General features: G+C 37.4%; 1 protein-coding gene across 1 annotated transcript in view; it reads left to right on the top strand.

Moving 5' to 3' along the window:
* Positions 1-1,115: 1,115 nt before the first annotated feature.
* LOC139720740 (uncharacterized) overlaps positions 1,116-16,078 on the top strand; it is a 66,588-nt gene continuing 51,625 nt past the window's right edge. The window contains exon 1 of the mRNA XM_071632098.1: positions 1,116-1,767. Coding sequence (XP_071488199.1) covers positions 1,378-1,767 — 390 coding nt within the window. The 5' untranslated portion in view covers positions 1,116-1,377. The remainder of the gene's footprint in view (positions 1,768-16,078) is intronic.

Below are 16,078 nucleotides of genomic sequence, written 5' to 3'. Positions count from 1 at the left end.
TGAAATAACGCATTTGCGTATGTAGTGATGCGTCCCTTACAATGCTATGTCATCCCGAAATAAGGTTTATTGAGTTAGTTCAGGGCCAAATGAATTTTGATAACATTCTGTGGTGTGGTGTATATTCGTCCTTGTTTTGTGGAATCATGGAGGGGGAGGAATGGTATGACAATATCTGTGAAACTTTCGTAATCATACCGGGTTTAGTGGTTTCCGAAAGAATCACAAAATCCCTAAATCATACTTATTCCCATGATTCGTGGTTAACGAGAGGCGAGATTTTGACTCATTGTCGTGTGGAATTAAAGACTACTAATATTCCCTTCAAAACACCCAAGGTAAATAGTAAAACATAGAAAAATAGATTAAAGTTTAAACTGCTGCCCTGTATCATGAATTCAATACCATGCCCCCACGCACAAACACACACACACACACACACACACACACATACAAGTAAACATACGCTATACCCATTCGTTAGAGTTTTAGCTGGAGTGTAATTTCGGATACACAGCTTTATAATTAATATTCCAACTCGATGATGAATATCAGTGTTTACCAATCAAATATGAATGATGTAAGTATTTGATAAACTGTCAGGAAGAACTGTGGTGAATTAAATGAAATAAGCTCAAATTTCGTCATTATTCAATATCATATGTAATACATCAAAACAAACGTCTTCTATTCGATGCTGCTTATGCGTGAATTCTGGGGAAAAAATAGTATCAACACTGTTGACTTCCTGAATGCCCCACCCTCACAGAGCAGTCAAATAGTTTCTTACTCATCGAGAGTATTTAGTGTGTAGTGATTACAGTTTAGCCGTAAACCCTCTATGTGCCAGTGAGTCAAGTGTGTAAAACTTTCCCCATACAAACCTATGGACAGGAAATGAATATGGTACGCAGAAGGTTAATACAGGATTCTGCGGGCTCGTGGAAGGACTGCATTAATGAATCAAGCAAGCCGACAATGCGTGCACTGACGTACTAGTATTTCTGTACGGGAGAGTGAGAGAGCATTTCGATCAAGCGTGACGACATCTCTTGTTGTTCGTACCTCGCTCTCAAATAAAAGCCTTGAATAGAACAGGGCAATACCATCCACAAGTTTCCTTTTCGGTGTAATGGTTCTGATCCTGCTTTGCTAATGCGTATGCCTATTCAACGCAATTAGCGGCACACGAGCGTGGCAGCCCGCTAGATTATCGGTGTGGAGCTGCACTTCCTACATAAGTACACAAGAAGGTGGCATTTCGGAGATATTCTTCAAGGAGAGAGACAAGGAGAAAATAGACTGCGACGATTAGTCGTCACTTCTGAGGAAGACAGCAAGTGTCTTGAGTATTAGACCTCTGAACAGTGGAAGAAGATGAAGCTAGTGTCGTCTGCTACTCTGTGGTCAGCGTGTGTCGCAGTCCTCGCCGCGCACTCCGCTGTAGCAGCCTTCGGTCTCGAACACGGAGACGACGTGCGGGTGGACACGAGCAAGGCGCTGTACTTCCGGGACGTGGACAGCCATGTCGAGAGGAGGAGCATCCACCGGGTGAACAGGGACACCGTTGTCGATCTCCCGAAGACGCTGTGGTCGTCGTCGTCGTCGACTTCGATGAGAATTAAGAGGAGCCATGAAGCAGAGATCGTTCACAGCCGAAAGAGGAGATCAACAGACTTTACGACTGCTGACGCTGAAGCCATCGTTGCCAAGCACAACGAAGGCAGGGGCATGGTTTCTCCAGAGGCTGCGGATATGAAAAGGATGGTGAGCTTTTCGACTGAGATCCTTTCCTAGCCAAAAATGCTGTCAAACCAAGGAGGTACTAGGCAAAGCCTAGTACCTCCTTGGTCAAACACACACGTACGCACTCTGTACATACAACTACAGAGGAAGGAAGAACGATAGGGAAGTTGTAGGAGGCGCAAAAACAACAACTGCAAAACAAAACTGAAAGAGCTCAAACTCAGCAAACAACTATCGTTATCTCTGATCCAATTTCCGTATTTTCGTGCACTGTTGTAGTACGTGTACGTGTTGTAATGCGGTAAAGGATTGTTACAGAGATTTGATGGTATCAATAAGACTAATAAAGGCATCGCACATTCATGTTATTTCTATTAACAAAGTAGTAGAATGACACTGGACAATTTCTGGAACCAGTGTCTGTGCCTCATTGATATGATATAATTATGGCATTATACATTTCAGAGAAAATTCCAACCAGATATCAATGACTCTTTGCTTGTCCTTCTTGCGACCTCACTATTTGTAGTAAAGGCAAAACTGTTGAATTGGAGTGTAGACAGCGTTGAAATCACTCCAACGACCACTTGCCCTCTGCCGGCAATATCATCTTACAGTTGAATTGCGGGACGATCCACCCGCTATGTCAATGTAAGAAAAGAGTGTAAAGTGACACCGCAAATTATTATGCAATGTGCTTCTTCAGGTATTTACCAATGTGTGACACTACACTCTTGGTTACAGAATTGGGGTCATTGTGCCCGAAGTACACACTGTATAATGCATTAACCGTCCCGTATCAAACATTTATTCCTGCAACAGATTTTGCGGGGGGGGGGGGGGGGGTGGGTGGGGGAGAAAAAAGAACCCTACGATGACAGGTATGATAAATCATATAATGATGATAATGGTAGCTACTTTTAAAACGCACAATAGGCCTACTGGTTTGCCTTTCGACGCTTATGGCGCCTTGAGACAAACAATCATCTATACACATGACATGATATTCAAGAACAGAGGAGCAATTAAGTAATCGATGATTAGGAATACAAGTAAGGCATATAGATAATCAAAGATTGAATATACTTTTTCAGTTTTCACTAAATTGATCTGTTGCAGGTATTTGGCGAGGAGTCTTGCGGAAAGTTTGGACCTGTAACAGAAAATACTCAATCACCCCTTGAAATATAAGGGCATTAGCTCGAGGACGTAGGTTTTGGTTTGGTTTTGTACAATATGATTGATTCACGCATAATTACGTGAATTTAAAGATTAAGAAAAAAGACAACTGAAGGACAGTTTACAATGGTTACAGCAACTTTGAGAGTAAGCTTGATCAAAGAACGAACAAAGAAATAAACATACCATTCAGACACTGAATGCCAAAATGGGGATTTTTTTCTTTTCTTATTGTGATTGCGACTGTTTGTGGTGGAGGGTGCTGTGGCATAGTGGATAAGACTCCCGACTCCCAATCGGAGGACCCGAGTTCGAGTCCCGCCTAGTGCTTACGTCTTTGGTCAAGATGTTTTTACCTACAATGTCCCTCTCGACCCAGGTTGGGTACCTTGCAACGCTAGCGTAATAATAATGGCAGGGCCCTCTGGCAGAACAGTGGAAACATTAAAGAGGCTACCCTGGGTAAAAGAGACTTTATCATTATATTATAAATCATGATTATTATATTATCATTCTTTCTTCTTACCACGTCCATCCGGTGTCTATCAACATGATCAAAGTGCACCCGGAATCATGTCAGAATTTTATATGACCTTATCGTGACCTCAAACTTTTTCTTAGAGATGAGATGAGAAATCATTACTTTAATGCTGAATTCCTAGTAGTGATTCGTTCTCACGAAATTCATGTTGCGTGTTCAAAGCGCCTCGACATGAAGAGTAGAGCAAGGTTAAACCATGCTAGGATTATGAAGTACTGAAATAGTGGTGATATATTCACCATTTTAAACCGTCTTTAAAGTCACTAGCTACGCTCTTTCATGATATTCAAACGCCATCCCATCGATATATACCTCTGCACAGTTTTTGCTTTAGAATTTACCTTATTTTCTTTTTAAGTTTACATCACAGGGCATTGTAAAAACTCATTATGAGCAATAATCCTGTGATCAGAAATTGAAGAAACAAACAGCAGAAGATTATAGACCAAAAGAATGCATTTGCAGGGTACTTACAGCGCCTACTTTAGAAAATGTACAAACGCAGTCATGGGTCATGCCTTTTATGCCCTCAGTGTGAATGCATGGGCAAAGTCATAAAAACGTTAAAACGCCTCCTGACGAGTCTAGTTATTTTTCATTCACGGAATCGGAGCACACCTCTCTGATGATGCATATTGCATTTTTGCTACATTTCATGCTATTTAGGAGCTGCACGGAGACATATATCTAATTACGTCAAAATAAACACGTTGCGTACAATAAATTCAGATAATGAAATGTAATAGGCAACAATCAAACGTACAAGAAAGCCTAACCAACGGTCATATATCAAGAATGCTATTGGCCGTCGGAATCAGCACTCTAATCGAAGTTAAGAGGTTAAAAATAAAATTCAATAGTTAATCTTGAGGAGCAAGTTAACCCTTCGAGCAAATAGTAAAGAAGGAAACATGATTTTCGTCGCCATACGGTTGGGCTCTATACCTTGACATGCTTTTATTCTCCCTTTGTTAGATATTATTGGGTAAACCTTTGTGGGTGACTGTTTGTATAAGGTTCTCGTCTTTGTATACCTGGATAACCATTTCAAGCGATGAAAACACGACAACAACAACACAAAATGTTTCTCGTCACCTGAGCATGGGTGGGGGCAAAATGTATTGATCACGTACTAGAAATAAGTATGATTATTTGTATGATTTATATAATTCTTCTTTATTGAAAGATAACAATACAAAATCAATTGCTGTCTCACGTTTATGCTTTCTCGATTTATTGCTGGAAAATTTCGAACGCGGACCCATGATATAAAAAAATCACACCTGTACGTAAAAGCGCGGCTTCGCCTTTATCTATATAGTAGTCAAGCTGTATTGCAGTAGTGCATTATAAATTTCTGCCGGCTTGTTTCCGTGGCTTTAAGCATGAGTAGTTATTCATGTGATGGTCGATTTTGTGGATTCAACGAGGAAGATGAGACGAAATTCGTGTCATCTCCCTGATTGAACCACAGGGCCGTACACTTGAGGCGGAATCTATCCTGTGAGTCATCGCTCAGCCAGTACAGTTTGTGTTTGTTTTTGTTTTTTTTAATTGGAGTGGGGCGATGACATCATTGCATGATTATGTCATTGTGGCAAATTCACTCTTTCGTTGGGAACGTGTGAGGTTTAACAATTCTGTAACTATGATAGTTTTTAACCTGTCTTGATGAAGCCTGTAAGGTCATTGATGTTTTAATTTCATTTTATCTATTCATTTTTACTTTTAGTATATAATATACATGTACATGTATATATAAATATATGATATATATATGATAAAAGATATGGGACGACTATGGCACGATATGGGCATTACTAATTCTAAGGGGTTATTGTAGACCAGTATTCATCGTCGATGCGTCTAGAATCGACCAGTTCGCGTAGACATAATTTACCCTTCGATAGGACCGAATCATCCTCCTATCAACGAAACAGACCGAGCGTGGATAACGTTAATCATTCTCGTGGTGAGGATTAGCCGCGAGGACAGAAACAGAACCATTTGCCTTGATTCAAGACAATTAATTGAAATTATATTTTGCTGTTTGTGTCTTGTGATTTCAAAGTCATGAGCTATGGAAGGCGAAATGATTCCGACTGGATTATGATATTTGCTAACATCCTTCTCAATCGGTTGGAAAGAACAATCATATCGCAGAAATAGAAAAAAAAGGAAAGATATGAAATCAAATAAAGGTATTAATTGATGTCATAATCATAATCTTCACAATGAAATGGTAAATTCACATATATCACTCCTCCCACCATTTACCAAATGATAACTAACACTCAATATGTTAAATCTAACGTTCAAAATGTTGAACTACCATTTCAGAAATGGTAAATCCGACATTTTAAGTGTTAAAACTAAAATTTACATAAGGTTGAAGGATTGACAACCTTTTAAATGTTGATTTATCATTTCATCTTTAAAAGTATACACATTCTGCTTCTTGTGATCAGTACTGACGGAGGAGAGATGATTAGGAAGGAGGACTGTGAGGACGACTAATCAAAATTCATCATCCAGTCATGGTTGAATTCCCCTGTGTAGTAGAAGCCCAGTGGTATTAATCAAAGTTCGTATGGGAATTGCTTTTTGCTGGCGTCAACGCCCAAAGCAGCGGTCATCGAAGGACCCATCAGTCTACCCGATCTTTCTAGCTTCGTCAACCGAATCGATGTCATTCTGTCTCTCATGAAATGTATCTCGTTGTGTCGCTGTCTCGCGTTTCAAATTAACATTCATTTCAGAGAACATCAATTCAGGGTCATTCACGTCAGTTTATTTCGTTTCGTTTCGTTTTATTGCTTTTCATTTCTAAATGAAAAGCAATCATACACTCAATCTCATCACACTGGTAAGCGAATGCATCAATATACACAGTCCATTGCTGCTATACCTTTTAAATTACAGTTTTTGCTATAAACATGGTGACACGGCATTTGCTCCTGCGACAATTGCTCCTGTCTTATTTTCTCCAAGTATAGCGTTAGGGTAAAGGTTGTGATTAGATTTTAGGTATAGTTTGATGTAAGGATTAGGATAAAGGTTAGGGTTATGTTTGTGAGTAAAAATCATTGGCTTAGCGTGCAGATATTTCTTTGGAGCAATATCGTCCCAGTAGCAAATATCACGGAACCATGATACATAATGTATTTTCGTTATTTTAACATTATAAATGTGATGTTTAATTCATATGCAGTCTTTGATTCTCAGGTACTTCATGAAAACAGAGACCGTCGACAAATGTTGCAATCGAAACATTAGGAGAGCAAAACAATGATTTAGAGCTAGAAAGGTATTATTTTAAAGGAATGGGTTGGAATCTCTTCTAACAAAGTAAATTCGGAATGCGAGTTTTGTAAATTCTGTATGAGAAGTTGTCATCTGAAAGATCGTTGCTGATTTCAATAATGCTTTCATTCAAGTTCAAGTAAGAAGTTTATTTCACATTCAAAAAACACAACGACAACCTACAATTACATCAATATTCAAATATAAAAGAATACAACATCTTGTTATCATATATTGTGGTAGAATCATAATTATTACACAATTCAAAATATATCATAATCAATGTTGTCTTTAATCTGAAAGACGCAGCAACAAATGGTTAAACAAGTCGTTCTCGAGGATAAACATTTTTGATGTGCATTAATATTTTACGCATCAAAACGCCTAATCATCAAACAGCAACAGCGCACGTTACATGCGCCTCTTTCAGAACATTCCTAACCTGGGTATTCAACGAGTATTTTCAATAGATAGAATAAATCATGAATATTCATGATGTGTTGCTGCAAACATTACACATTTATTGCAAAATAACAACAACAAAACACAAGAACAAGAACAAACACAAATAAAAACAATAAATGGTGATCCACTCTCCACATTGTGTAAGGCTGAAGCTGCTCATATTTCTATAAGGCAGATATTGTTACCGGAGATTCCCCTCCGAGTTATTGTTGTTTTCAAGCTGACTTAAGTGGCGACAAAATATTGTTTGGATTGCTATGGCACGCACAGAGCTGAATACACAAATCAGCCGACCATAGCAGCACAGGGTATCAACATTTTATTTCTAGTCCAGTCAAAATACGACAAAAAGTGGGTTAACCCACAACTAATTGCAACAGAAACGATTCCACTTGCATTTGACCCGGAAGAGCTATCAAAATAACATATTAAAAGTTCCCTAAAATTCGAGTGGTGGATCAGTGTCTAATTTGCATAAATTCAAAATGGCCGCCATACAACCTGTTTATGCCTATATCTCGGGATACGTAACCAATAGAAAGTAAATTCCGGTGTCTAAACCTATGTTTTTTAGGTCAAGGAATACAATTATGTTATCTGTAGCAACTTTCAAGCATCCCTTTATATAGTTTTTGCATATATTTGCATATAATTACATGCAAAATGGCCGCCATATTGCCTGTGCAAGCCCGTATCTTCGTATACCATTAATGTAGTACACTCAGGAATAAGTCGCTATATATCTGGACATAAAACCCACAAAAAATATATTCTGGTGTCTAAACCTATGTTTTTTAGGTCAGGGAATACAATTATGATATTAGCAGTAACTTTCAAGCTTCCCTTTATACATTTTTTGGAATATATTTGCATTCACTAAATGCAAAATGGCCGCCATAATTCCTCTACAGGCTTATATCTCTATCTGTAAAAGGTACCCAGTGGTGGTGTCTATGGTCTTAATTTACTGCTGAAAGTCACTGTTGTAGAAAACGTTCCAATCAGGAATAATTACCTATATTTCACTAAAAATTTGCATATATTTATACATAAATCTATTCAAATTAAGAGTAGCTAATATCCATAAGCTACTCTACAAAAGCTTCGTGAGTTTGGACATTTGTTTAGAGAATGTTCTTGTCATATCAGGATACCATGTCACTCACTCACTTTCTGAATAAAAGACCCAGGGGTCCAGCCCTCACTCGAGTATCTCAAGTTCACCTTCCATGCATTCTTACAGACTATTACTTGGGAGAGAGGAAATTGGAAGACTTTGGGAAGGGCCATTTCTACAAGCCTTTAGGGACCTCCATGGCCCAGGGAGGCATGATGTTCATATATTCATGACACTAGCGATAAATGCACCTACAGTACTAAGTTTGTTGAAAATTTGACCATATGTTTTCAAAAAGAGGATCAAAAATCAAAAGTGGCCCCCAATAACTGGTCCCAGCCCCAAGGCATCCGCACCTATAGGTAATATTTAAGGTGCCTTTGGGCATCCTGTGGCCTGGGGTGGAGGGGGGGGGGGGGTTGGGGTAGATGGTACCCGTGATATATGTATATATATATATATATATATATATATATATATATACATACGAAGTATGGTGGCAATGCATTTCAGTTCAACAGTGCTATTTATTCAGACCAAATTTTCGACGGATACATTCATCTTCCTCAGGATCGACAATGACAATTGTGAAGAAAGACGAATGTTTGCGTCGAAAATTTGGTCTGACTAAATAGCACTGTTGGACTGAAATGCATTACCACCCTGATTCGTCATCTTTCTGTACTGGTACCAACACATTGATTACAAGTATCATTATATATATATATATATATATATATATATATATATATATATATACTGACATCAAAGGACTTAACCACAACATGGCGGGGCGGTGCAAGGACAGTAAATCTATTGACAGCAAGTCTTGCATATATAGACGTGGCTGGTGTTGGGTAGCACCCCTTTAATCATCGAGCTTTCAGGCGAAAAGCCCTTCTTCAGGATTGTGTTGGTGCTGAGTGTGGTCTTGTAGTGTTGTCTGTACACAGACAACACTACAAGACCACACTCGATGATTAAAGGGGTGCTACCCAACACCAGCCACGTCTATATGTGCAAGATTTGCTGTCAATATATATATATATATATATATATATATATATATATATATATATATATAATGTGTAATATTTCGAAAATAAGTTAAACTGTGAAAGTAAACTTAAATCTATATGCAATCTCCAAGATATTCAACTTTGTACATTATACCTAGCTCTGTTACACTTGGTTCTACTTTTGTGTGTGTGTGTGTGTGAGGGTGTGTGTGTGTGACGGGAGTTTTTTTTTTATAATAGATTCCTTAATTTCGGGGTTCTGGGACCTTTCGGAATATGGTGTCTATTTGAACACCTTGAAAGCCTATCATCCTTGGGATGCTACTTGCCTAGTTTGTTGAAAATCTGTCATTACATGGGTTTTTTTTAAAGAGAACCTAGCTGGAAATGATTTTTGAAAATGTATGCATGACCGACGACCGGACAGTAGAATATAAATGATGGCTATTTGCAATATTAGCTTGAATCTTTTTTGCTGTCTTGAACCTTTGGCTAAGATGAGTTTAAAATCTAATGGATCAAAGTCACTTGATTTCAAGAAAACTTTCGTTTCCTGTACATCATTTTCATTTTCTAGCTTGTGATAATACAGATACTAAGGTATGTAATGTGATCTCTCAAAATAGAAACACGAGTATACAAAACTATAGCTTACACTCACAGTGTTTTATGTGTTTACCACAAATTCTGGACTAGGATGGTGTGAAATTGCAGTTGATTAATTTAAAGCAAACAGGATCTCGGCTCTATTTCATACTGAAGCGTGGTAAGTCTCACGTTTGTTGTAAACTGTGTCGATGTCTTTCGAGAATGCTTCTTATTCCTAGTCACCAATTAGAACAGCATAATCTCACTCCTCACATATTTTAGAAATACAACATTACAAGTGTCTGATATATAATGGCCCGCATCTGACACTGGTATGGGTTGTGTGCAGTCAAATCTGCTTGCCCTGCAACTATACACTGCCAGTTGCTAACATCCTGTCTTGCAGTTGCATCAGACTTTCTTCAGGAGTTCTTAATAGCTGCACTGTGTCTGTAGTGATCAGAACATATTTTTGATTAAACATCTTCCTAAAATCGTCCCAATTCCAATGATTGTATGTCATTTCCCTTCCACTGTTTAACTTGAAGAAAAGCTGGAGGGAAGGGACCTTTTGGAAGGGTTAGGAACAGAAAATGATGTTATGTATTTTGTTTTTTATTTGACTTAAGACTGCTTTTTCGCCAGCAAAATTGAATTCAGCCTTCATGCTGCTCGCATTTCTAAAAAACAACAACTGTGTGTTGGTGAAAATGTTATTAGTGCGAAGCCTCAATGCAATAGGAAACATTTCTTTTAATAAAGCTGCAGATACAACATGAAAAATGGTGAAAGTAAGACGTATAAGAATTTATATGTGTTGTATGAGCTTGAAGCCAATGAGAAGGATGCTGTTTTTATTGATCGACTGATGAATCCAGAGTACTAGTAATAGAAATGTTAAGGTATTTCCTTTTTTTTTCTTTTTCTTTGTATCTGGCTGTAAATCACAATGTTTTACATTTTCAGTGAGTCACTGGGTGAAACCGTGCAAAAATATGACAAAATCCACTTCCATACAAATTATCACGGTCATATGTTGCTCATTGATAAACATGCCTTTACCAAAAGTTTTGCAACAAAGGACACAAGTATCAACTAAACATGGATGTAAATCATCGTAGGTAAGAAAAAAGATGTTTGAAAAAAAAAAAACCTGCTGAATGATTTAAGACCAATTTTTGTGTACCGTAAGCACACTTTGAAAGCTATATGAGATATGTCCAAACTCATTAAACTTTTGTAGAGTAGCTTATGGATAATCATGAACTTGATGACATGCCCCCCCCCCCCCCCCTTGGCAAAAAAAAAGAGAGAAGAAATAAAGAATTGCAACATAGACACAAGTAATAAGCAGTAAACATGAGGGCAAATTACAAAACATAATACATTAGATATCATGCAATCATGAAATATTTTAACGATTCCTACTACATAATTTTAGACTTTAATATTTGTGTACCTATTGAGCACACTTTGGAAGATAAGTTGAATCTACAGTTAATAAAGATATGTTCTATTCGATGCTACTTACAGTTGTTCTCTGTTTTGAGGCTGTATCTCAAGAAAATGTGAGTACAATGTAATACAATACTTTTAATAAATGCAAGAATATACACACTAGGTGTAGGATAATCATCAAGGTTTTAAATGGTATAACAATTTTCCCTTGATATCTTGGATGAGACATTACAGTACAATCAACCTTCTGCAGCTTGTATTCGTATATCTGAAATCATATTCACGGTAGTAATTTGAATAGATTTATGTATAAATATATGCAAATTTTTAGTGAAATATAGGTAACTATTGCTGAGTGGAACGTATTCTACATCAGTGATTCTCAGTAGTAAAATTAAGACCACAGACACCATCACTAGGTACCTTTTACAGATAGAAATATAAGCCTGTAGTGGCACTACGGCGGTCATTTTGCATTTAATTGAATGGAAATATATGCAAAAAAATGTATAAAGGGAAGTTTGAAAGTTACTGCTTATATCATAATTGTATTCCCTGACCTAAAAAACATCTATAGGTTTAGACACCAGAATTTATTTTCTGCGGTTTTATGTCCAGATATATAGCGACTTATTCCTGAGTGTACTACATTAATGATAAACGAAGATACGGGCTTGCGCAGGCAATATGGCGACCATTTTGCATGTAATTATATGCAAATATATGCAAAAACTATATAAAAGGATGTTTGAAAGTTGCTATACATAACATATTTGTATTCCTTGACCTAAAAAACATAGGATTAGACACTGGAATTTACTTTCTGTGGGTTACATATCCCCAGATATAGGCATAAATAGGTTGTACGGCGGCCATCTTGAATTTATGCAAATTAGACACTGATCCACCACTCGAATTTTAGGGAACTTTTAATATGTTATTTTGATAGCTCTTCCGGGTCAAATGCAAGTGGAATCGTTTCTGTTGCAATTAGTTGTGGGTCATTTCATATTTTGACTGGACTATTCCGGATTTGAACAACAATCACAACACAGACACAGCTTTTCAAATTGGGGCAACGTTGCTCCGTGCTAAATTTGCCATATTTGATGTACTACCCTCGTCGAATACCATTGACTTCCTTATGGTTTCCTATTTCACATCACATGATTCTGATCCATAATAGTATGTCATATTAAATATAGTGAAAACAATACTAGTAAAGCACAAGGTCACAGTTGTCAAGCTCTATAGTGAACTACACGACATCATTTTAATTATCTCATGGCGATACCTGGGAAATTCCATAATCTCAAAACAATGATTCGTGATTTATGATATTGATCATGCTTGAAAATTATCTTTATATTGCGATTTTCCTCTGCCCCACCCCCCCCCCCCACACACACACACTATTATCTCTCTTACCATTGAAACAGCAGGTATGAATATCAAAACAGTGATAGGGGAGTAAACTAAGGTATTTTGTAATAACTCAAATGGCTGTGCTTCACTTCACTTTTGATCTAAGCATTATGCTATGTGGTTACTGTGATTCATGATACATGCATATGCGTGGTGTGATGGTAACGGTAATTCCGTAAATGGAGATATGCACATGGTATGTGGTTAACTCAGATAGACGGAAACGCCGATTCGGAGGCTTGACTGCGTGCTTACCAGGAAATAATTCACACAATCCTCTATAGTTCTCTGCTTTGAAATGACCTCATTTGTGGAATGTTCGAACTACTTTACAGCTTAAAACATTCGTAGTCTGTCAGTGTTGAGCATCAGCAACGCTGCTTATACATACACTGGCCATACACCCCGAGCAAATTTGTCAGCGGGTAAGGTCTCTGTGGCTATAGGGGAGGGTAATCCCTGCCGAACGAGAGTGGGCACCACCACTGCGACCACTGAATGCGAAATGGATTGACACGATGACGCATTGCATATTGTATACACTCGAGAGCATGAGACACAGTAGGGCCAGGGTAGCTTCAGATAAACCACTTATGCATATATCATTTTATTTTTAAAGGGATTTCTGTCAACCGGAAAGTAACCTGACGCATCAGTGCCAGATAATTATATCAACAACTTTTATGCGCTCAAATGTCATTGCTCGCATTGAGATGCATGTAAACGGAGAACTGATAAACATTCAGTTCAAGTCAAAGCTTATTTCTTTTTTCGACAAAACATATATAAAGAAAAAATAGCACGATTTACGAATGTAGAATGTTATATTCAAATTTTATGCATCACATTCATAGCGATGATTATTCTTGATAATCAAAGCGTTTGTCCAAAGCTTGCTCTTCATAGCGACAACGTACACATCAAAATGGATTAAAAGTATCCAACTATCAGTAATTCGACCCAATCTCACAGTATTTAATGAATATTTATATGCTGAGTGTGTCAGAACATCGCTAATTACGCACAAAGAGATGGTATTTATCATGACACTTTATATTTCATATTCATGTCGAATGATACGCTCACTGGCGTCATTGAGTTAGTGGTGAGTCTTCCAATCCCATCGTGGTATCCAGGTATTCAATGAGATCATGCCGGTTAACGATGATCTCGGCCAAGCCGCACAACTTCCTCAATTAACCACTACGTAGTGTCATCTTACACGGCTCGGTTAAAGGGTGTGTTTCACAAGTACACACAGCCATTAGGCGATTATGCTTCATATAGAAGTATGTGGTAGGACTTATCGCTAGTAAAAAAAAATGCCTTCGTGAAGACTGACAGAGAGAAGAGAAGCAAAAACTAGATTATACAGGGCATTACACTGACTTTTTTTTTTCCTCTGGTGGCCCCACCGGGCCACTAAAAATCAGTAAATCTGAAATGCTGGTGGCCCAAAATGGAAGTGTAGTGGGACTAAACAGAACGTAAAATTGAAATCTATTTTTAATCTTATAGTTGCCAGATCGGGCCATCAAAAGATATGCTGTTAGAAAGTTTGGTGACCGGACATCCTTTCTTGGTGGCCCCGGGCAACCGGCCACGGCTAATGTCGAGTCTTGAATTAAGTAATGAAAAGCCGTCATCTCAACATATGCCCCACCACACTACAGATCCACCATCACAAGTATAAAAACCATGCTAAAAAAGAAACTCATATATATATATATATATATATATATGTCATGCGTGTGTGTGAGTATATATATATATATATATATATATATATATATATATATATATATATATGTACTTGTATATATTATGTAAAAACGAATACAAATTTCATTCAGTTGAGTTTTATGGCTTTTCGTGGCCTTTTCACTCATTCAAAATCTACCACTTGGGAAACTACATTCAGCCACCGGTGGACAAACTTAGTCCTATTTGAATAACGAAATTGTATGACGATGCGATATATCTGTGACAATCAACTTAATGTATCGATAGGATTTGGAGCCCTTTTATGGACACTGTTGGCCACTAGAAAGAGATCAGATGTTTACAGGGCGTGATGTTATTCTTGCTTGTTTTATGTAAGAGCAAAGATTAAATATTTGGAATTCACTCTACAGTAGGTTATACGAAGTGCAAATTTGGGAAGAGAAACCACACTAAACGTGACAGCGACGCAATCTACAATGTGATAGAGTAAACTGATTATTGGGGTCCTGAAGTATAAGAATACATGTATATATAAAAAGCTATTGTAACCCCTGCTGCACAGTGTAAGGGTGGTGATTGTGTACCATGTTGGACTTACCTTTCAAAGTACGTTCAACTCGGAGGGCTTGGTTGTCTTACCGGTACTCTTTTTAATCGTAGACGGTTTTTGGTTTGTGTGTGTGTTGTGTGTATGTGTTTTCCCACCAAAGTGTCATCTTGTACTATGTGAAGAGGATGCCAGGGTGAAGACAGTTTGTTCGAGAACATGATATCCGAGCAGAAGCTTGACGCGTTGCTAAGATACGAAGCGAAATCTTTTTCGATGAGGATTAAGCGTATTGCTCCTATTTGCAGATCTATGAAGGTGTCAAGGCGGTTCGCAGGGGTGTCAAAGCAGAAAACGATATGGATGATTGACGTATTTTCTATATACTTGTTGAATCCATGTACAATTTAAAGATCGATTCTCTTTTATTATCTTGTCTAATGTTATGGATGGACTTGTTTTGAAGGCACCTTTTGAGCACTGCGTCCTTCTTTTTTTTCTAATACTCATCTTTAATGACAATCCAGATTGCAAGAAAGGAAAAGTAGCAAATTGAATCATAGATACAGTATTGTCTCATTTTCACTGGATCCCTGTTTTTGTTGTCCTTAAACTTGTTTTTGAGAAGGTGTTATTTCAAACTAATTACATTGAAAGTGTCTTACCATGACTTGCTTAATCATAAAAAGGAATTACAGCAAAACAACGTCTAAATTGTTCGATGGATTTTCTGGCAGGGAATATATATATATGTATATATATATATATATATATATATATATATATATATATATATAATTATTATATATATATATATATATATATATATATATAATTATTATATATATATATATATATATATATATATATATATATATATATATATATTTCACGATATCTCAGAATGCCATGAAGTACCAAGAACAAGTGAAACTTGAAAAAGTTGTGATTATTGCCAAAGTTTT

This window comes from Diadema antillarum, unplaced genomic scaffold (genome assembly GCF_040938485.1).
Source record: "Diadema antillarum isolate AM-2024a unplaced genomic scaffold, OU_Dant_1.0 scf00000012, whole genome shotgun sequence".
In the NCBI taxonomy this organism is placed as follows: Eukaryota; Metazoa; Echinodermata; class Echinoidea; order Diadematoida; family Diadematidae; genus Diadema; species Diadema antillarum.
Note: the sequence above shows the minus strand (reverse complement) of the source record. Positions and strands in the feature narration are given on the sequence as shown.